This window comes from Diabrotica virgifera, chromosome 7 (genome assembly GCF_917563875.1).
Source record: "Diabrotica virgifera virgifera chromosome 7, PGI_DIABVI_V3a".
NCBI lineage: Eukaryota > Metazoa > Arthropoda > Insecta > Coleoptera > Chrysomelidae > Diabrotica > Diabrotica virgifera.
Window position 1 is genome coordinate 198,839,323 of NC_065449.1, and position 24,636 is coordinate 198,863,958.

General features: G+C 31.7%; 1 protein-coding gene across 4 annotated transcripts in view; it reads right to left on the minus strand.

Annotated features, from left to right (window-relative positions):
* The window catches only part of LOC126887672 (zinc finger protein 239-like), a 148,256-nt gene that overhangs the window by 73,572 nt on the left and 50,048 nt on the right, over positions 1-24,636 (minus strand). The window contains exon 3 of one of the 4 annotated variants that reach the window (XM_050655313.1): positions 1,244-2,522. The exons of the other annotated variants lie outside the window; for them this stretch is intronic. Coding sequence (XP_050511270.1) covers positions 1,579-2,522 — 944 coding nt within the window. The 3' untranslated portion in view covers positions 1,244-1,578. Of the gene's footprint in view, positions 1-1,243; positions 2,523-24,636 lie in introns of those variants that run through there. 4 annotated transcript variants of the gene reach the window in all.

Consider the following 24,636-nt stretch of genomic DNA (forward strand, 5'->3'; position numbering starts at 1 on the left):
ACTCTTCTGTTGAAGTGTTTATACCAATAAGACGTAAATTTTTTCTACCTTTTTATTTTTTATGAAAAGTCTCTTAACTTAGTCTTATAGGAAGCTCTGATGATGGCATTTTGATATGCTGAAAGTACTTAGCTGATTTTTAATAAATATTTTACACACTATCAGTTTTTTGAAAACATAAGGCGGCTGCACAATTGCCCGGGAACGGGAACGAGAACGGGAACGGGAAAAAAGTTAACCTCTATGTAAATTAATGTTGTAGATGCACAATAACCGAGAACGAGAAGCTGTCCGGTAACGGGAACGGGAAAGTTGACCATGTTTTAACTTTCTCGTTCCCGTTGTATTCCCGGAACCAATCAGAAGGCAGTATTAAAAATACTGTCAAATGCCCAATAAAAATTTGTTATTAGAAGTGTGTGATCAAGTTTTAGTGACAATTTTTATACATTTTGCATTAAAATAAATGACGAACGATTGATTTCTTTATTGGAAAAATGTCCTCATCCGTATGATTGATGTAGATCATAGTACACGTACTTATATATGGTAATTAGATACAATAATAATATAAATATTTGAATGATATGCTTTTTATCTTTATGCTGACAAACCTTTGCGATTGCACACATATTGTGTAAATTAGTTCCAAGATTATAAAAAACGAAAATATTAAAAGCTCGTCATCAAATAAATCCATATTTTTAGAGTTAACAGACATGTTCTTTTAATAAAATTAGAAAAAGATCGTTCCACAAAATTTATTTTGAGAAGAAAAATAATTAATAGCACAAGTGACAGTGACACAAAACAGCTGTTTGCCATTTAATTGTGAATCTGCTGACGCTTTCAGTTTCCGTTCTCGTTCCCGTTTCCGTTCCCGTTCCCGGTCAATTGTGCAGCCGCCTATACACCTGTTGCCGTTTTGACTTAATGTTTTTATTGACCACGAAAAATATTTGCTTTCAAGGAAAAAATAGATTTTTGGGCAAATTGTATGCGCTCTAACGAGTTTGATCGTTTCCCAAAAACTCTTTTTGGAACAATCCTTCTTCTAAAAATCTCTTTAAAAGAAGAAGGGGTTAAAATGTCAGAGGCATTTATTGAAGAAATGATTCATATTGAAACAAACCAGGGGTTCCACAATAAAAGTGACTACTAAAAAGGGTTCTATTTATCAAAAATATTAAGAAACCCTGCTGTACACCAACGACTAAAAACGCAAATAAAAGCCACAACTAGGTATTTTCAATACATGTATTGTACATAAATGTGGGCACATATTAAAAAAAAAAGTCTCAACGCAACAAATAGTAGGTACATAACAAAAACATAAAGATTTAGCAATAAATTTAGCTGTTGACTGCGCCACGAGCAGTCGACAGATCTTCTAAGAGTACTTCCTAGTAAAATCCATGATTCGACTGCGGTAGGAAGTCAACTTCTCAAGTAGTTGCAAGACACAAATCAAGCTGTCAACAATCCACCGCTCGAGCTGTCGACGAGACCGCTCAAGCGCAAGCGGTCCGTGTATGTCGCTCAGTGATAAACTGCCCCAGCAGTCCATGTACGGCTGCCCTAAGGCCTTTCTCCAGTGTGAACTTTCGCATGTCTTTTCAAATGTATTCTTTGCTTAAACTGTTTAAAACAAATTTCACACTTGTAAGGTTTCTCCCCAGTGTGCACTCTCAAATGGTTTTTTAAGTCAGTTGCTAAAGTAAACCGTTTAAAACAAATTTCACACTTATAAGGCTTTTCTCCAGTGTGCACTCTCAAGTGTGTTTTCAAATTACATTCTAGACTGAACTGTTTAAAACAAAGTTCACACTTGTAAGGCTTTTCTCCAGTGTGCACTCTCGAATGTTTTTTTAAGCCAGTTGCTAAATTAAACTGTTTAAAACAAATTTCACACTTATAAGGCTTTTCTCCAGTGTGCACTCTCAAGTGTGTTTTCAAATTACCTTCTAGACTGAACTGTTTAAAACAAAGTTCACACTTGTAAGGCTTTTCTCCAGTGTGCACTCTCAAGTGTGTTTTCAAATTACCTGCTAGACTGAACTGTTTAAAACAAATTTCACACTTGTAAGGCGTTACTCCAGTGTGCACTCTCAAATGAGATTTCAAATTATTTACTCGACTAAACTGCTTAAAACAAATTTCACACTTGTAAGGCATTTCTCCAGTGTGCACTCTCAAATGTAATTTCAAACCATTTGCTTGATTAAACTGCTTAAAACAAATTTCACATTTAAAAGGCTTTTCTCCAGTGTGCATTCTCAAGTGTATTTTCAAATTACTTTTTGTTGCAAGCTGCTTAAAACAAATTTTACACTTCAACTTTTCTGTAGTGTGCGTTTTTAAATGTCGTTTCAAAGAACCTGCCTGGTTAAATTGCTTAAAACAAATTTTACATTTACAATTAGAATTTTTTGATGTTGTTTTTTCAGTGTTTGCACTTATTTGTTGTTCTGTAGAGCATGCAAGTTCAGTTTTCACGATTTCCATTCCATTCCGAGAAAAACCTAAAAAAAAATAAAAAGCTTTACAAATTTTTGTACGCAGAAACTACAGGGTAAAACACATAGTAATATAATTTAGTACGAATGAATATAATCTTATCTTATAGAAGCCTAATGCGACAAGTCGTACAGATTGTCCTGCACAATACCCAACGCTCCTTTCAGACACTAAGAATTTGAACGTGCGATCGCTAGAACGCACGATGACATTCCAAACTTTCACATTACACCGAACGTTCCGACCGCCGTGTAATGACAAAGGTAGCATAGGATAGGTCGAGTCACTATTGGAATGTCATCGTGCGTTCTAACCCTCGCACGTTTCAAAACAATTAGAATGAAACGAGCGGTTCGAATTTATATACGAATTTATTTATTTATACAATTTTACGGTACCGAATTCTATCTATAACTAACTTACTCCTAAAAATTAGCGTCCTTATTATATTGAATACAAAAATACCAGACACGTTCCGAACGTTCCAGAAAAAACGGAACCTGAATCCACCAAAAACGATATATATCGATTATTGATACGACCGTCGATGTATAAGTTGTGAATTCCACCGGAGGACGTAAGGTTGACAGTTACTATGGGAGCTCTCGTTCTCGAGGTCGGCAGTGGCCAATTGGTGTCGACCCGCTCTAGTTTTCCGACAGCTGTACGATCTTCTTTTCTGCTTACAATTACGACGAATATGGCCCACGTCGCCACAATTCCAACACCTAGGCTCACGTCTCTTTGGCATCTCGTTACGAACTACTCTCCGTATCATTTCCTCCAGAGGTTCATCGTTGTGAAGGGTATGGCTTTGTGAAGTTTGACTGGCGTGTTCCAACGCAATAGCAAGTGATTCATCTAAGACCCGATTACTTGAGAAGGCTCGTCAAATTTATGAGCAACATTCTCGAATTTCTGGCCGCTTCTTCTAGAAGTTTCATCGATCTTTTGATAAACAGTTTCAACAATTTCTTTCGATAAGATTGCTTCTTCCGCTGACTGGAAGTGCAACGTCTCTGGGTCGTCTCTGTTCTTCCTGATGACATCCTCGAGTCGTGCTTGCAACACTTTCTTACACCCACTGACATCTAACTCGCGTTCTTCTAAATGTTCACGGAGCTGTTTTATGGAAAGTTCTACTAGCAACATCTTTGGTCGACACACACGTACTTTTCAAATGTCCTTTTAAAAGTCTCTTTAAATAGCGAATAATTAACCACTCCGATTATTCCCGACGAATAAAGTTCAAAAGTCTTTTTAAGTCTTTTAACTCACTTATATTTATACCGCAATAAGTTTACCGCATTAATTTTACCGAAAACCGGACACTAACTGTAACAACTTACAATTAAAATGAAACTAGCGGTTCGAATTTATATACAAATTTATTTATTTATACAATTTTACAGTATCGAATTGTATCTACAACTAACTTACTCCTAAAAGTTCGCGTCCTTATATATTGAATAAAAAAATACCAGACACGTTCTGAACGTTCCAAAAAAAAACGGAACCGCCCATCCCTAGATATCCGTGGCCTTGGCCGCCGAACATTCACGAGAATTAATTTCCTCGCTGTTCGCTGCGTCATTCATCTGGATAGTTCGATAAACACGTGGCTGTCGAGACGGAACCTGTTATACACGAGTCGGTCAAAAGTATTCTTTTGTTACAGTATGTATCAACAAAGCATGCGTTGTTTACGAGTGAGTTTGACAGATCCGTCAAAGTCAAACTAAATTTTAATTTATTATGTAACAAAATATGAACATCATTTGATCGTGAATTTAATTATTAATAAAATAAACAATATGTTTAAAAATACAATTTAACTATAGTTTGAAAGGAATGTATTAACGACTAACGTTAAAAAGTTTATGTTTACATTTTTTATGTATAACGGACACACCTTTAACCGGATTAGGTCAATAGTAAATAAATGGGTTCTTCCATCTATAGAGCTCTTCACTCAGTCATTTCTTTCGAGCTTCTGTCATATTATGTCGTATAATCCGTGTATATTAATATTATACACAGATTATACAACATATGACAGAAGCTCGAAACAAATGACAATCGATGAAAAGCCCTATTCGTTCCGTGCGTGACCATGGTGGAGGTACCCTGAAACGATGCTAGCGTGTGTAGCGGCGAAATATGACAATATTGGAACTATCTTTGTAATGTCACTGTTGGTATAACAAATTTTATCTGAAATGCTAAATAAATGTTGCGTATTTAATTGTGCTAATAATAGCCAAAATAGCAAGTATAGTTTTATAGATCTCCAATAATTACATATAAGTTAGAGAAAAGATTACTATTATATAATACACTTTTTTGAGAGATAAGGTTGTTAAGTAGCCTCTAAGAACATAAAAATATACAAGATGATTCATTAACACTAAAGATCATGGACTATGCTATACTTGCGTAAATCACCCTATATATTTAAACTTATGTCAATAAAGCGACTATTTAAATTTAAAAGTTGACGTGCCCCAGTATTTTTTATGGTTTTCTAAAATATGGACACAAACAATTTTATTCCATAAGTAGTTTCCATACTTTATAATTTCAAAATTTCACCTTGTATCATTCATAATACGCCCTACATGATATAGTTCGTTGAAATCATCTTGTTAAGTAGCTTCTAAAAATATGAACTTATACAGGGTGGTCCGTTGAAAATAAAGCTTATGAACTCTGCTAAGCTCGCATGAATCACCCTGTACATTTAAATTTATGTTTAAAAAGTGCACATTTATACAGGGTGACTATAGTGTGATTAGTGTGATAAAGCTCAGTAGATGCGCTATAATAATAGATAGCAATAAAAGTTAATTAGAAAAATTGTAGCCAGCTTTGAGATTCACATTACAAAATTAGTTAGAATGTTACATGGTGTTCGACAACATAGTGGCAGACCAAACAACATGTTTTTTTTAAATGGAACACCCTATATTTCATTTTATATTCGAAATCTTCCTAACTTCACCATCATAAAAATATAAAGGTTTGTTATGTTATACAGGGTATTTACACAGTTATAACCAATTTTCTACGAAAATCGTAACAAGTTCAGTTCCCTGTATAAATAAAAATATTCACAAAAGTAATAATTTATTGGTGGCATATTTTTTTGTTGATTGTCAATATATATTTTTAAGAATTATTGATATTGCTAATTTTCTTTATATCGAATACAGGGTGAGTCAAAACGCAAGTAGATTATTTTCTCAGTATTTTTAAATGGAACACCCTATATTTTATGTCACTATCGAAAAGTACCAATACCGTACTTTAATTTTTTTACAATATTCCCTGTTTTAATTTGTTAGTTTTCGAAATTTTTTTATTTTTCAGAGCAAATTATTAATAACGTGTCTAAATTTTTCCAGATTGTAAGTAAGCCATGACTGAATTGTCTAAAACTGACGGTTCACCATAATTGTGTGTGTAATGTGTTATTAAATAGTTAAGATGAATTTTACTATTTAGAAATGGTAGATATGATTTGGAATTGTGGGAGTGCAATAAAAATGCGTTATTATCAGTAGGTAAGAATTTAACATGAAAGGTTCCCTGAAAGACGACAACTTACAACAGCATGCTTTGAAAAATTAAGTATTGTTTTTTAACCGCACTGGTTCAGTTATGTATAAAAAACACTGGCGAACAAAAAGTACTGTATCAGAGGAAAACGAAATAACTGTGTTGCTGGCAGTTACTGAAAATCAAGTATATGAAATACTTCCAAAGCAAACGAACTAATTTACTACTCTGTGCAAAGAATTCTTGCAAAAAACAGAATGCACTCTTACCGCATTCAATTGTACCAAGAATTAATTCAATAAGATTCTGAAAAGAGAATATTATTTTGTGAATGGGTGTTACCTAAAATCAATAGGGAACTTACACATTTTTTTATTACATAGTAATGTTCGGTTTTGTATAAAAATGAGATTTCCAAAATTTCACGATTCAAAAACTCATAATAGCTTAGAAGTACAATAAAGTCTTCGGTATCTTAAAATAGGTCAAACGGACCGTGACGTCACTCAGTTTAACTATATTGTTCCGTTTATGGTCATAATTAGGTATATTCTTCTTCTTCTTCTTTAGTTTATTGGCCTCCACCTATTTTGGTATACCTCGTCGCGAAATAAAGGAAAAATATTTATATTCTATTAACATTTATCGTATGTCATTGTAATAATATATACCAGTTTGTTGACATTGGAGTTTGATATAGTTATTGAAGGAAAGGAAAGAAGGTTTACTACGGAAAATAAAACCATTTTGTAAAAGTACAGTTTTCTATGAATAGTTCAAACGATCAAAACACTTGTAACGTCAAATAAATGTATTTTCTACTGACGTTTATAACGTCTAATTTAAAATTCTGTTTACTTTGTTGGAAAAATGTAAATGTACAAACGAGTGACGTCACGACGTGTTTTAGGCCACCTGTTTTAATTTGAATTTTTAATCGCCTTTGGGTACCAAACGAAAGACCTACAAAAATGTTTTATCTTTGATACATGTTTTAAATTATGTTCTGTTGTGATTTATAACATTTTTTTCGAATTTAAAAAGGCTATAGCGGGATAAGATGGTCAAAATTGCACCAGGCTCGATTCAGTTTTGGGTTTTGCCATTCGAAAATATATAATTGAAAACTCACTCAGCCAAATTTTCAAGTCCCTAGGTGCTCCGGGGGGTCCGCTATGGAAAAAAACGTGTTTTTTTGAAAACATTTTTTTACAGACACTGTATTACTCCAAAAAATCTGAAAAAATTAAAGAATGCGTATCTTAACAATACAAAGCTGCTTGATTTTTTTCAGATTTTTAGCTTTAAAATTGAGCGCAGAAAAAATTTTTGAAATTTTCAAAAAATTTTTAGGTTATGTTGTAAATTTTTCGCCAACTTTAAAATATCTTTGTTTTGTGTATTTTCTTCCATTCTTTGGAATGGCATCGGCCATATTATCATTTTCGACGTGGAAACTACCTAAAAATCGAAAAAACTGTTTTTTTGCATTTTCTGAAGTTTTTCACTCATAAACTCAACAACATACAGCTAAATTAATCATCATTTACATTTTTATATGTATTGTTACATTTACAATAAAAATCAGCTATTAGAACTTATTTTTTTCCTACAGCATGCTCAAAAACCCCTCACCCTCAACCCCCACCTGTTTTTACTAAATAGCCTCAGAAATCAGTAAAAAAATATAATTCTTTTAACGTTTAAAAAATTAATATTTTGTTGTTCTCGATAGAATGTAATACAATTAATACTTAAATAAATTATTTTTTTGTTTTGCACGATTGTTTGAATTTCATATAATAATATCGTACCATTAAGGGTACCCTGCTATAGGCTTATAAAAAAAATCAAAAAATTAATTTTTTTAACGTTTTAACGTTTAAAAAATAAAAATTTTGTAGTATTCAATAGAAAATGTTGCCCCTTTATAAAAATGCTTGTTGCGATTGTGATTTTAAAAGCGCGCTAAGGTCAAGAAAAGCTCGGCACTTTGGTGCCGTACGCAAGGAAGCGCTTCTAGTCACGTTTTTGGAGAAAACTCAGGATAAACCAGTCCTCAAGTACCCGCCGTCGAAGCCACTAACTACTTACGTAATAAAAATATTTTTAAAATAATAAAATAAGAAAATCTACGGTTTCGTTTTGATTAAAAAATAACAGGATCCCCAGGAGCTAGGTGTTTTGGAAATAAACGTGTTTTTTTGAAAAAAAAATATTTTTAGACGCTGTATTGCTGCAAAAAATCTGAAAAAATTAATGAAGGCGTATCTTAACAATACAAAGCAGCCTGATTTTTTTTTCAGATTTTTAGCTTCAAAATTGAGCACAGGAAATTTTTTTGAAATTTTCAAAAAAATTGTAGGCTATGTTGGAAATTTTTCGCCAACTTATTATCATTATTATTATCATTTTATTATTAATTTAACTTTTTATCATTATCATTATCATTTTCGACGTGGAAAATACATAAAAATCGAAAAAACTGTTTTTTTTTTCTGAAGGTTTTGACTCATAACCTCAACAACATAAAGCTAAATTAATCATAATTTACCTTTTTGTATGTATTTTTATCTTTACCATCAAAATCAGCTAATAAAACTTTTTTTTTTAATAAATAGCCTCAAAAATCAGTCAAAAAATAATTTTTTCAACGTTTAAAAAATTAAAATTTTGTTGTTATCGATAGAATGTAATACAATTAATACTTAAATAAGTGATTTATTTGCACGATTATTTGAATTTCATATATAATAATATCGTTCCATTAAGGGTATCCTGCCATAGGCTTACAAAAAAATCAATAAATTAATTTTTTTAACGTTTAAAAAATAAAATGTTTGTAGTGTTCGATACAAAAAACCACTCCTCAAGTACTGCCGTCGAAGTCACTAACTACTTACGTAATAAAAATCGTGTTATTAAACGTTAATGAGGAATTATTATATAAATAAATTACTAAATTATTTGAATTATTTAATTGCTTAAATAGTGCAATCTAAAGAGTGCAGTGTTTAAAGGGATTAATAAATTAATTATTAAAAAGTTACTACGCACTCATGAAATTACAAAATTCAAATTCAAATTAACATACAGTATGATGCAAAGGAAATGAATAAATTCGTTATTTATTAAACTGTCGATTCTAAGGAAAAATCCCGAAAGAGGTCGATTTTTTAATTGTGATTTTTTGGCATATATCATACTAGTAGTCACGTCATCCATCTGGGCGCGATGACGTTATCGATGAATTTTTTTAATGAGAATTTCGGTTATTTGAAAAACCATAGTAGTAAATAACTTTGGTTTGTATAATGGTATAAAATTTTATTAAAAAACTTTTAAAAAAGTCATCCAAGAACATCCAGAATGTTTTCGATCTAGTCAAATCATCTTCAGTGACATTCTGTGTAGTAATTGAAACTAGCCCACTAGTTGATATATAGTCTTTAAAATTACATAATTTTGTTAAAATAAATTTTTTATTAAAATTATAATTTTGGAATGACAAGTCAAGACGAGTGACATAGACCGAATTCCGTCTTGACCTCGAACTCGTTGTGACAACTACCCCTTCAGTTTTTCGAGCAGGGAAGCCATGCTGCTTTTGAGCTTTAGTAAAATCCATTAATATCGACATTGTGCCGCAATTCAAAAGTATAATTTTAATGTTGTTCTGAAGCTATTTCCTTTGGCATTTTTATGATTAACTATTTATACGGGAAGTTTTAATAAATAATTATGTAATTTTGAAGACTACATAATAATATATCAACTAGCGGACTATAGTTTCAGTAACTAAACAGAATGTCACTGAAGAAGATCTGACTAGATAGAAAATGTTCTGATGTTTTTCTATAATCTATTTGGATGACTTTTTTAAAAGTTTTTTAATAGAATTTTATACCATTATACAAACCGAAGTTTTTTATATCTGTGTAAGTTTTTTAACTATTGTACACAGCCAATCACTGGGACTTTACTATAATTTGGTTATTCAAAAGGTTATTCAATTCTCTATTCAGTAGTATAAACATTACCATTAGTAGAAAGGACTAAGTTTTCAATCTAATAGCACATAAAATAACATCAAAACTATTACTCCACATCCCGCCAGATTGAAAACAATGGAAACATTACCCTTATTATTTATACAGAGTGACCAATTTTTTTTTAAATAAATTAATTTACAAAAAAAATAATGTATGTAATTTATTTAATTCAAAATATATTTTACTTTCAGAAAAGGGAAAAAAATGTTTATTCGAAAAATAAACATTGCTTTTCGCTTAAATAAAATGTTCAAACTTCCAAGAGGCAGGTGGCTAGCAGGAGCTGGCTTGAACATTGAATTTAAGTGAAAAGCAGTGTTTATATCTCAAACATTTTCTTCTGTTTTCTAACAGCAGTAAAATATATTTTGAAGTAAATACATTACTTAAATTCTTCTTTTTATGTCAATTAATTTAATTCAAATTTGTTTGGTCACCCTGTATAAATAATTGTGTTAGTGTTTATATTAATAAATAGAGAACTGAATATCCTTTGAAATGAGTTGCCACACTACCTATATTCTCATTTAAAAAATCATCGATTACGTCATCACGCCCAGATGGATGACATCACTCGTATCACACTCGACCCGTTTCGGTATTTCTCCAAAAGTCGCCAGTTTACGAAATAACGAGTTTATTCCTTTCTTTGCACCATGCTATATATTAATTTGAATTTTGTAATTTCATGATTGTGTAGTAACTTTTTAATAATTAATTTATTAATCCCTTTAAACACTCTGCACTTTTTAGGTTGCACTATTTAATCAATTAAGTAATTCAAATAATTTAATAATTATTTATTTAAATAATAATTCCCAATTAACGTTTAATAAAAATTTTTCTTTATTTTTTTTTTAATTTTTTAATCAAAACGAAACCATAGATTTTCTAATTTTATTATTTAAAAAAAAATTATTACGTAAGTAGTTATGCCAAAAAAAATATAGTTTTTTCGATTTTTAGGTATTTTCCACGTCGAAAATAATAATACGGCCTATGCCATTCGAAAGAATGGAAAAAAATACACAAAACAAAAATATTTTAAAGTTGACGAAAAATTTACAACATAACCTAAAATTTTTTTGAAAATTTCAAAAAATTTTTCTGCGCTCAGTTTTAAAGCTAAAAATCTGAAAAAAATCAGGCAGCTTTGTGTTATTAAGATACGCATTCGTTAATTTTTTCAGCTTTTTTGCAGCAATACAGCGTCTGGAAAAAAATGTTTTCAAAAAAACACGTTTTTTTCCATAGCGGACCCCCCGGTGCACCTAGGGACTTGAAAATTTGGCTGAGTGAGTTTTCAATTATATATTTTCGAATGGCTAAACCCAAAACTGAATCGAGCCTGGTGCAATTTTGACCATCTTATCCCGCTATAGCCTTTATGCAAGTTCCCTATTGACAGAGAGATTTCTGTGATAATGTACTATTTGGAGATGAAGCTACGTTTCATAAAAACGGTTCAGTTAATAGGCATAACTTTATTGTTACATACGTTAGACACATAATTAATAAATAATTTGCTCTGAAAATGAAAATATCTCGAAAACTAACGAATTTGTACATAGAGAATATTATACAGGGTGTCCAGAAACTCTACCAACAAACGAAGACAGGAGATTCCCTAGATGATTTTAAGACATTTTAAACCAATTTATCCAGTCCGAAAATGCTTCCTAAGGAAGCTAGAGCTCTTCGAAGATGGCGTCTTGTAATCAGTTTCTCTTAAATACCTCCAGAACGCTTCTATTTGGAAAAACTTGATAGGCATATTTCCCTTCCAAAAATAAATCGATTTCATCCATTGCGAATTTTGAGTACAGATCATAGGCGTCCGTTTTGGGTAGGGCAACGGATATTTTATCGCATAACTTTTTTGTCTTTAACTTTTAAGCAATTTTGATACCGGATTATTAAATTGTAAGGTACTCTATTACTAAAATGTACTTTTGATTTAAGTCGGTAGGACACACCATTTTCTAGAAAACTCAATTTGAAAATTTTTGGTTTTTTTAATTTGAAAAAAAAAATTTTGAAAATATTTTTCAAAAAAAAAACGGTGTATTTTACCAGCTTAAAGCAAGCGTAACTTTTAATACTAGAACTAGAATACCTCATAATTTAATAACCTATAGTCAAAAATGCTCAAAAATTAAAGACAAAAAAGTTATGCGAAAAAATAACCGTCGACCTACCCAAAAAAAGGGCGCATATGACAGATACTAGAAATTAACAATTAAGGAAATCGATTCCTCTCTGGAATATAAATAAACGTACCAGTTTTCGTTTCTCTAAATGGTTTTAAAAAAAAAATTTTGGAAATTCAAAAAAAGAAAAACTTTCAAATCGATTTTTCTAGAAAACGGTGTGTCCTACCGACTTAAAGCAAGAGTACCTTTTAGCACTAGAATACCTTGCAATTTAATAATCCAGTATCAAAAATGCTTAAAATTTAAGGACATAAAAGTCATGCGATAAAATAACCGTTGCCCTACCAAAAACTGACGCCTATGACCCGTACTAGAAATTCGCAATAGATGGAATCGATTTATCTTCGGAAGATAAATATGTGTACCAATTTTCCTTTTTTCTAAATATAAGCGTTGTGGAGGTATTTAAGAAAAACTGATTACAAGACGCCATCTTCAAAGAGCTCTAGCTCCCTTAGGAAGCATTTTCGGACTAGATGAATTAGGTTAAAATGTCTTAAAATTATCTGAGGAATTTCCTGTCTTCGTTTGTCGGTAGAGTTTCTGGACACCCCGTATAAAAATTAAAGTACGCTAATGGTACTTTTCGATAATGATATAAAATACAGTGTGTTCCATTTAAATTTTCTGAGAAAATAATGTACTTAGCTTTTGACTCACCCTGTATTCGATCTAAAGAAAATTAGCAATATCAACCATTCTTAAAAATTTTCACAATCAACAAAAAAATATGACACCAATAAACCATTGCTGTTGTGCTTATTTTTATTTATACAGGTAGCTGAACTTCTTACGATTGTCATATAAAATTGGTTACCTATAACTTTGTAAATACCCTGTATAACATAACAAACCTTTATATTTTTGTGATGGGGAAGTTAAAAATATAAGATTATTATTATAAATTATTATAAATATAATTATTATATATAAATTATTTCGAATATAAAATAAAATATAGGGTGTTCCATTAAAAAAAAACATAAGTTTGGTCTGCCACTATGTTATCGAACATTCTCGTAACAACATTATCGTAACATTCTAACTAATTTTGTAAAATGTGAAGTTCAAAGTTCGCTACAATTTTTGTTATTAACTTTTGTTGCTATCTATTACTATAGCGGATCTACTGAGCTTTATCACACTAATCAATCACCCTGTATATAAAAATCGACGGGTCTTAGCGTTTTTTATAATTTTTTGAAACAATGGCAGCAATAATTTTGTTCCATAAAAGTACCTTCCACACTACCGCACCTACAAGTAAGTTCTCCCCAGGGCCCCCGTAACCAGGCGTGCAATATGACATGTGCGACGCATTGCAAAAAAGATGCCAAATTGAAGATTTGGTAAATAGTCCTGTCGCCAAGGGGGGTACAACGGCCTCATTCATTCAGATGAACTTAACCCAAGTTGTTTATATGTATTTTGACCCGCAGAACACGAATTTTTTGGGTAAGAGTTGATCCGGATGTCGATAAGATTGTTACAAACAAAGAACTTGAGGAATTGCATAACAGCGATTTCTCGCAAAACGAAACATTTTTTTGTATTTTTTTTTATCATTCTAACCAAAAAATGTTCTAAAAAGTTTTTTCGTAGGATGCATAGTTTTCGAGATAAACGCGGTTGAACTTTCAAAAAATCGAAAAATTGCAATTTTTGAACCCGAATAACTTTTGATTAAAAAATAAAATAGCAATTCTGCTTACCGCATTTGAAAGTTCAAGTCAAATTATATCGGTATTGATTATTTGCATTGGATGTTTATTGGATTTACCTATCGTATATGCTAGGAAAGTTGGTCGAGAACACTTCGTCGACGGAAAATTGGTCGACAACATTTGGTCGACAAACAGTTGGTCGAATGCACAATTCATCGAATGGACAATTCGTCGACGAACATTTGATCGAATGGAATTTTCGTCGACAAACTGTTATTTATCTTTAGGATAAGGGATGAATGGTGACAAACGACCGACGGGTTGTTGGTTTTTATTTTGTGAACTAGAATATTGTATTAGGGTGATTCCATTTCAAATCACTCAATTTTGGATAAAAAAAACTTTTGGATCTCCGTTTTTTCTGAAACTTGGTGTATAGCTTCTGCGGGACGTAAAAATAAGAGATTTAAGGTCAAAAAATCTTCTTCTTCTTTTTTTTCTCAAAATGTTATTTTAAGCGATTTTACAGTGATTTGGTATTTCTTTAACAAATTTGCATTTTCTCTCGTAGAGTATCAATGGAAAAATTAATATTTTAATAGAAGGTACTCAAAAATGATATTATATGACATTATAACAAGTTAATTTGATTCAAAACAAGCTTTTTATCAAATTTTATAATGTAGAAAACGTTAGAATACTGCGTTTTACATTTTACTCCATTCCCAAAATACGTCATAATCGATTTGGTTGAAAATTTGCCCGCAGATAGCCAAAACATAGGACTTTGAGTGGTTAGAAGGATATGAATTATATTACAATACCAAAAAAGTTACATGCAATATCATAGTCAAAAATATAGGCGTCTACTGTAAGTACAATTAACTCGGAAAATATCGACCTCACGACAAAAATTGTTAAAAAGAAATTGTAATAAAAATACAATGTATTTGGAACAATTTCAGTTCCTACCATTTTTGTCGCAAAGTTAAAAACGGTGAAGATGTTGAGCAAAAACGGTTCTCCTTTTCAAAAAAAAAATCAAGATGGCGGCTAACGTAACGGAGGAATTAATTCGCGACTTTAAATTTAGGCTACTATTGACCCCCCTAAAGATTAGAAAAATAAAATTTTGGCAGCTCGGCATGCAAGGCCAAATGCTATCCCGACTGGACTAATATACTTTTGAGTCTGATATTATTGCATGTAACTTTTTTAGTTTTGTAATATAATTAAAATCCTTCTAACTACTTAAAGTACTATGTTTTGGCTATCTGTGGGCAAATTTTCAGCCAAATCGATTATGACGTATTTTGGGAATGGATGAAAATGTAAAAACGGTATTTTCACGTTTTCTACACTATAAAATTTGATCAAAAACTTGTTTTAAATCAAAATAACTTGTTATAATGCCATATAATGACATTTCTGAGTCCCTTCTATTAAAATACATATTAGTTTTTCCATTGAAATTTTAGGATAGAAAATGGAAAGGAAACCCCCTGTTAAGATAGGCAAAATGCCCTCACTACTAGAATTCAATTTTTTTTTTCATTTTTTTACGTTCTATGCAATTAAAAAAATGAGATAACGCGGAATTTTAGCTCGCCATCTATTTTTAGATTTAATTTTTTTTAGTTGGGCTAAAATTGATTTAAAAATTTCAAAAAATTCACACGTATAGCTGAGGCTTTAACAGAACATGTCCATTTTTTATGGATTCGTCGGTCGAGTGTACGTAACTTCAATTTTTTTTAAATTTATTTAAAACTTATAACTTTTTTTTGAAGATGGCTGCAGGTCCAATTCTTTTTGCATTTTGTGTATTTTATCAAAAACTATCTATCTGATTTTTTTCAGATTTTTCCGTAAACTGGGCCATCTTGAAAAATCCGGAAAACAGTTTTTTAGGGGGTTTTTGGGGACTTTCTCCATTTTTTAGACTTCAAAATAGATCAGCTCAAGGTTTTGTTGATAGATCATGTATAATTTGAAATAAGTGAGTATTTTATGATATTTAAAAATTGGGCGAATCACTTTTAAACCCCCCAAAAAACATGTTTTTTTAAAGTTTTGTAAGGGTCTTTGCAAGTCTAATCATATTTTTTGAGGTCGATACAGCCTGAATATTTTTTTATTTTTTCACGTTCTATATGATTAAAAAAATTAAGACTTACCGCAATTTTAGCCCACCACCCCCTCCCCCTTTCCGCACATCCAAAAATGTCAATTTTTCGATTTTATTTTTTTTAACTTGGTTCAATTAAATTATAAATTACAAAAAATTCACACGCACATCTGAGGCTTTTACAAAACATCCATTTTTGTGGAACCGAAGATCTAGTGTACATAACCTCAATTTTTTTTGTTTTTTTAATAGGTACGTATAACTTTTTTTGGCGATGGCTGCATGTCTAAATTTTTTTTGCGTTTTGTGAATTTTATCAAAAACTATATTTCTGACTTTTTTCAGATTTATTCGTAAGTTGCGCCATCTTCAAAAATCCGGAAAACTGTTTTTTTTTTCTGTAGTTTTTGGGATGTTCTCCATTTTATATACTTTAAAATAGACTAACTCAAGGATTTTTATAGATTGGAAATAACTGAGTTTTTAGAGATATTCAAAAATTGTATAAAACGGGTACACCTCTAAACCCCCAAATCTATGTTTTTTCAAATCCTTAAAAGTTTCTAATTCTTTCGTACCCTCATGAAGTTAAATTACAAAGCCAATAAAATATAACTAGAGGTGATTCATACCTACCATCTCAATTGAATGCAATCATCGGCAAAGCCATTGTCACCCCCAAAAATCTACCTGGGTCTTAAAATGCAGGTACTTGTTGCGTTATAATTTCCTAAAGAGTCTTTTTTTAAAATTTTGTAGTAAAGCATTTCTATAGCTATAGTGAGTTTATTGCCCTACCTCTTTATGTGGCTTAATGATTTGGATTGTAAACACAGATAAGAAAGGGAGTGATAGACCAGAGAAATTAGCAAATAAATGGCCTCTTTCCTGACATCCGTTGATACAGGCACAAGCAGTGTTCTCAGACCTCCTGAAATTTCAGGAGACCTACTGATGGCGACCCTCGCCTACTGATCTACTGATGGCGTCCTTAAACCTCCTGATGAAGTGATGAAATTCTGAAAATCATCTGGTTTTGTTCCAACTCGATACAAAACCGTTCTTGAATGATTACGAGGATGCGCAGTAACAAAAAATGTGTTACAGCGCAGCATTATTCGTCATTGCGCATGCGCGTAACGATTCAAGAACGGTTTTGTATGGAGTTTGAATTTTTCAGAATTTTATCCTATTTCATTTTTTTTTATTTTTATGCTTTAGCCAACATCTAGCGTTGCCACAGCCGTCCCTTACAGATTTTATAGAGTTGCATGCCTACCTATAAACGTAAAAATACTCCACCAACTGATTCTACTGATTTTTCGTGGCGACATCTAGTTGCCAATCTATAAACGTAAAGACTGAAACTACAGAATTCTACCAATTTTTGAGGCGAGCGAGTCTCCTGAAATCTCCTGATCGTTCGTGGCGACACCTCCTGATCCTCAAAAAAGTCATCTGGGAACACTGGGCACAAGTATCTAAGAACTGCTTAGGGTAAATTTGCTTACAACAATATCCAATATAAAAATTATGCAAAAGATCAAACGTACTTTTTAACTTATAAACAATATATAAAAAATTAAAGATCGTTATTTGATTTTAAATATTAAAGGTGGAGACCGGTATGCTATATGGAAAGGTGATACAATTTTACTGAAGAAGCATAGAAAATTCTTTAAAATGAGTGTTTGAAAAGTTCTTTTTGTTAATTTATTGCTTAGTTATTGGGAAAATAGCTTCAAAAGTCGATTTTTTGAAAATTATTAATAACTTTTCTAAAAATACACTAAAAACTTTATTTTCGCGTAAGTAAAGGAACAATATTAGAAGTATTCAGCCGTTAAAATTTCAAGAAGTTTTACATAATAGTTATCGCAAAATTGAAATTGTTTATCCCAAAAAGCTTCTATCTACAGCGTTATTATGCATAAACTATTAGGTCAACATAAATTCTAAAGACATCAAATCAAAGAGAAAGGCCCAATTTATCAAATTAGATCAAGTCTTGAATAAAAAGTTTATAATAAATATTATAAAATAATTTTGAAAAAGTAGCGTTATTTTAAGCTTATAAACAATTAAAATAACTCAACCGCATTAACATGTAGGAATTAACTAATTTTGATGGGAAATAAGCCACAATTTTACTAAAAAAATGCTTTTATTTTGACAATGACACCCGATTTGAGCGTCGAAACGTTAATAAAATCATTTTTTTAGTAAACTTGTGGCTTATTTCCCATCAAAACTACAAGACATTAACATCATAGTTAATTGAAAAAATGCCACAAGAAAATAGCTTCAGAACAACAACATGTAGGAAGTTAATTTTTTTTATTCGACATGTTGGTATTCTTATACAAACTAACAAAAATTTAATGCTCTACAACCCTTAAAACCCGAGTTAGCCACTTTTTTTCAAAAATTCACCGGGGCTTTGTTTATAAATATTAGAAAATTTGAAAAGCAACATTTAAACGACTGAAAGAGCATGTTTATACAAAAAAAAAATAAAACGATTCTTGTAAAAATGAGCCGTCCATGATGAGCCAAAAGTGAAGAGTTTAAAAGTAAAGCGATTCTTACCCTCTTGATTCTATTATCAAAAACTTAATTCACAACTACACATTTATAAAAGGCGCAATACCTCCGGTTCTTTCCAACGAAAATTGATATTGTTTTTGAAGTGAATACTTCTAATCGCTTGGTATGGAAATTTGACGCCATACTAAATTCTTATTTGGCGTCATTCAAAAGTCGTGACGCGAGTGGTAAGCTTGCGGTATACCGTACATATTATTGTGTATCATTTTGTCAATGAAAGATAGAGTAAAAATTTAATTTTTTTAATACACCGTGGGCACATAAGTTTGATACACCCTGTATATTGATTTGTAACTACTTATTAGAAGTTAGCTTTTACGCAGTGGGTTTATCCTTAATGAGTTTTTCCCTGAAGAATTAAAGACAGTAGTAAAGAAAGCGAAGTGAAAAGACAATTTATTTCGGATTATAATTTTAAAAAGATTGTTTTGTTACGGAAAAAGCAAAATCCACAGGTAATTGTAATTATTAGTTTTTAGAAAAATAAGGTAGATAAATTTGGAACAAAAGTCCTTTTGTTTAAGCCCAAGAATATTTGTAGAATTCCCGAAAAGTAATCATGATGAGTAGAAGTATTTGCTGAAAGAATGCATGGGTTTTTTCGAATGAAAAAAGAGGAATGTGGACAGAGAAATGTTTCTGATTGGCTTAACAATTTGGAATGGGGAGAAAGAAGTTTTAATGTTCAGACAGTTTGGAAAAGGAGATTATTATGTGACCGGCATCCGAGAAGAGCAGTCAAAAGTTTTCGTGAGTAGTTCAGAAACAAGTACTAGTGGTTGATAGTGAAGAGTAGCTGAAAAATTTTCAGAGCATTGCTTTTGATAATAGGTATTTGTATGTGCTTATTTATGGTAACTAAGAGATACTGAAGCCACGAAAAAGGATAAGTATAACCTAAGATAATTTAGTTAATTTTTTTATGACAAAAAGGCACCCTGAGATTTCTCTTAATTTTTTGTGTATGATTTGCGACAATTGAATAATTAATTAAATAAATACTAATTAATATAAAAGTAAGAGAAACCAGATCATAACAATATATAACACTTATTTTAACTTTCACAGTAAACCTGATCCTGAATTTTCTACTGTTTGAATGGTTTCAGGGTGACTTCAACTATACATCGCGAATTTTAAATAATTAATTGGGATTAGGTCGTTTCAACTCTAGAGGGGTGATGTATTAAATTTTTCTTAAAAATAAAGTGCGACACATGCTTTTATGGTAAAACTAAATACAGATTCCAAATTTTTTATGATCGGCTGTCTTCGGGGTGGTTTCGACACTATAGGGGTGATTTGTAAAATTTTTTCAAAAATTATAGTAGATACGACACACATGTATTTATAGGGTATCACCCTGAAACCAGTCAAACAGTAGAAAATTCAGGATCATACTATAAAAGTTCGAATTAGTGTATATTACAGTGTAATATAAATATGTACTGTTATATTCCTATTTGACATTAGAAATAAAAGTCTATAGTTATATTTAAAATTCAAATAAAAATAAATGTTTTCGTTTTTCTCGACCGCGGGCATGTAAATTTGGAACACCCTGTATAAAACAAATTTTGTATAGGTAGTTTTTAAGAAAGTGTTTCGGAGAAGTGTTTACGAACCCCAGGAACAATACGACTCAAGTAAACAATTAGAGTGATGTTTAAAAAGAAAGTGTTCATGGAAAGGTTGTCAATAACCACCGATAACTCATATTCTAGTAAATAAGATAATATGTTATTAAATTTGTAAAGAGGATTAATGTGGAAAGTAAAATTGAAATGGGGAATATTATTTTTTCTTGAAATCCATTAAGATATTTAGAAAAAGGAAAGTTTGTGTTGGTAAATATGGATAATTGAAAGTTGCTTTGGATTGGTTGATTTTTGAATGCTGGAAGGGGTATTTGGAAGGAGGAGAATGAATGAGCAATGAGAGTGAGAGTGTTTTGAGGGATCGAGAGGCGAAGTACAGTTTTCGAGAAGAGTGTACAAAAAAGTGAAATGCCGGGTTGGTTAGTTTTGTCTTTAAAAAATAAAAAGTAAGATATCGTGGAACGAGTGATAGACCGAGTCGAGATAGTATATAACTCCTTGAGTCTAGAGTATCCCGGTTTTGTTGAAGTGTTTGAAAAAGGTAGAACACGGCATCAGGAGAAGGCAGGAACGAGGGCTGTACGAGGCTTAGTTTTCAAAGGACCAGAGGCATTACTGGAAGACTTGGACGAGTCTTTGGATCGCAACCCAAGCCAATAGGAAACGTGTTTTGTGTGAAGACATTGTCAAATCATCAGTAAAGGTCAGTCTATTTTGTTATGACATGAATGTATGGTTTGTGTATTAAATAACACATTGAAAATTGAGCTACACAATCTATTATAAAAATTTCATCAAACCTCAATCAATTTGTTACTGATAAATCATAATAGTTCATTATAAATAAAATAAATTTGGAGACAAAAAGAAATAAGATTCCTATTTTTGTAATTGTTGTATTAAATAAAGATAGAAAGATAAGATATTAGAAATATTAAGCAGTTATTGCCATTTAGAGAAAATAAACGATTTTTATAATTTCTAATTGAAATCCGTATGTGTGTATTATTTTACTCTCTTTTATCTATCCCGATTAGGAACCCACTGAGAAATACTTTGAAGCCACGAAAGTAAGTAATTGATATTATAATTTAGCCCTGAGATTGACACTATATTGGTATTTGATCTGTTTGATTAATGAGATAATTATTTATTAATTAATTAAGATAAATTACATCTGAGAACATCATTAGATTTCAAAAGTCAGATCACAACAGTACATTAAGGTATACCGCACGCTTACCACTCGCGCACAATTTTTTTATAACGCCAAATATGAATTTAGTATTTGGCGACAAATTTCCATACCAAGCGATAAGAAGTATTCACTTCAAAAAGAACATCAATTTCCTTTGATTAGAATAGGAGGTATTGAGACTTTTATAAATAATGTGCAGTTGTGAATTAAGTTTTTGATAATAAAATCAAGATGGTAAGAATCGCTTTACTTTTAAACCCTCCACTTTTGGCGCATCATGAATGGCTCATTTTTACAAGAATCGTCTTGAATTTTTTTTTGTATAAAAATGATATTTGAGTCGTTTAAATGTTGCATTCTAAATTTTCTAATGTTTATAAAGAAAGCTTCGTTTAGAAAGAAAGTTTATTGCAGTCGAAAACATTGTACGGAATTGCCTCGATTCCCTAAAAATTTATTGACCTCAGCATCTCGCATATTTCGTCTTGTCCGCAAGTGCCCCCAAATTTGACTTGTTCGGAAATGCTCCGTTCGCAAGTACGCCGACACCAAAAAGAAGAACGGTACAACATTACTAATTAAAATATCGGTTTATATTTGCTGTCTACTCTCCCACCGCAGCCAATTTTTTCAATAAATTTAAAAATAATAAAGATTTAGAAAAAAAATTAACAAAACCCAAAAAATAAAATAAAATGTATAATTCAATATTCCAGTTAACAAAATAAAAACCAACAACCTGTCAGCGTCGTTTGTAAAAATAAGTAAGATTTAAAAACAAAATTAACAAAACCCCAAAGAAAATAAAATGTATAATACAATATTCCAGTTACCCGCCGTTTGTCACCATTAATCCCTTTATCCTAAAGATAAATATCAGTTTGTCGACGAAAATTCCATTCGATCAAATGTTCGTCGACGAATTGTCCATTCGATGAATTGTGCATTCGACCAACTGTTTGTCGACCAATTTTCCGTCGACTAAGTGTTCTCGACCAACTTTCCGACACCGTGTCCACTTTGGGTGACAGCACAAAAATCTTTCTTTTGATTGGCTAGACGTAAGAAACGCACTGTAAAAGATGAAAGTTGGTCATCTCTTCCGTTCCGTTACGTTTCTCTTACGTCCCGTCATGCGCTTACGTTCATTTATAAACAAGAGTACACAAAATTCGGTGTTGAAATTTTCCAGTGCGTCTACGTTACGTCTACATCTACGCTACGTCAAACTATAAATCCAACTTTAAGCTCAGCTTAATAAACGCACGCGTTGCACCATTGAGTCTTAGACAAAGATCTTATACATATAGATTTGGCCAACTCCGAAAAATAGCGTAACGCGGAGCAGTTCGGGTCGGTAGTCTATCTATCTCTCTCTGTCTCTACTGCCGCTTAGCTTTCTCTCTCTAGCATATGATGGCTGCCGCCTCTGTGTAACTGTCGTTCCATTACTCCCACCTCTTGGTACATACGCTCACACTCGCACGACAGACAAAGATAGCAAGATCACCGTACTTGATATCGACGTTACACCCCGATGCATTGTTTAGCATATTCCTAGCCAGATCTATTCTTGACATATCTCTGGTCTTAGATCAATTTTCAGCATGCCACAATGGACTGCCACGTGGATTTCATCGTAAACTTCGTCTCAGTTAACACGTGCTTGGATAATAATAAAAAATTATCGATTTTTAAATTGAGCTGGGCTAAGCTGGAGCTTAAGGTTTGTTGGTGCAACCAGGCATTAATAATTTAATAGAAAACACCCAACTCGATAAATAATACATACTATAAAAAGGCAACAATAGTAATATGAAAATATTATGTTATGTACCATTTTATTTATTTCTAAACTACCATTTTTGAAATTCTAGGAGAAAGAAGACATAAAGCACGTTCTTTACTATAGTTCTTTCTTTCTAACTTTTCCCATGCGTCACGATTCATTTTCAGACAAGTTAAATCAAACAATAAAGTGAAACGTATGTCGATATGTAGTATACGGCTTTTCATTCACAGTGATTTGTTTCGAGCTTCTGTCATATTTCGTATAACCCGTGTATATTAATATTATACACGGATTATACAACATATGACAGAAGCTCGAAACAAATGTAATATACACGGGTTATACGAAATATGACAGAAGCTCGAAACAAATGACAATCGATGAAAAGCCCTATTGATACGTACTGTCAGAGTGTCAGTGGTAATCATTAGGAAATGGCTATTATCCCGTGAACGTGTTTTATAAAGTTATTTTATTGAAATGTTTAATCTCTGTGCACCGTTTTTATGTAAAAAATAAACATCTTAACACGTATTTTTCATTTCTTTAATACATTATCAAGAACTATCTAATACAATAACACTAAACTAAAACAATAATAGAAAATAACACTAATAAGATTTAAACTAGGCTCAAAGCTACAACAAATGTTCATAATGACCTGTTTCAGAGGTGACAGAAGAATTTTATATTCATCATTGGCGCGCGTAAGGGTAATGGTCTGAATTTTTAATGAAAATAATAGTACGCCACTGAGATATTTCAAATTAAAAATCATTTTTGAATTCCTCATTCAATTTACAACAGAAAATTTTTGTTGTCTTTTTTCATATGAGGCGCCGTTTTTATACAAAAAAAAATACATCTTAACGCTTACAAAGTATGTATTTGAAATAAGCTTCTATTCATAAGGAAACTACCTCGAATACTTGAATGAAAAAACGACAAGAAATATTTTCTGTCGTAAATTGAACGAGGTACTCAAAAATGATTTTTAATTTGAAATATCTCAGGGGCGTACTATTATTTTCATTAAAAAATTCAGACCATTACCTGTACGCACGCCAATGATGAATATAAAATTCTTCTGTTATCTCTGAAAGAGGTAATTTCGAACATTTGTTGTAGCTTTGAGCCTAGTTTAAAACTTATGTTATGTTCTATTATTGTTCTAGTTTAGTATTATTGTATTCATCATCATCCAGCCTCAAAAGTCCACTGCTGAACATAGGCCTCCTCCCCTCGTTTCCAACCCCATCTATCCTGCGCCGCCCTCATCCAGTTTTTATTTACCTTTCTTAAGTCGTCA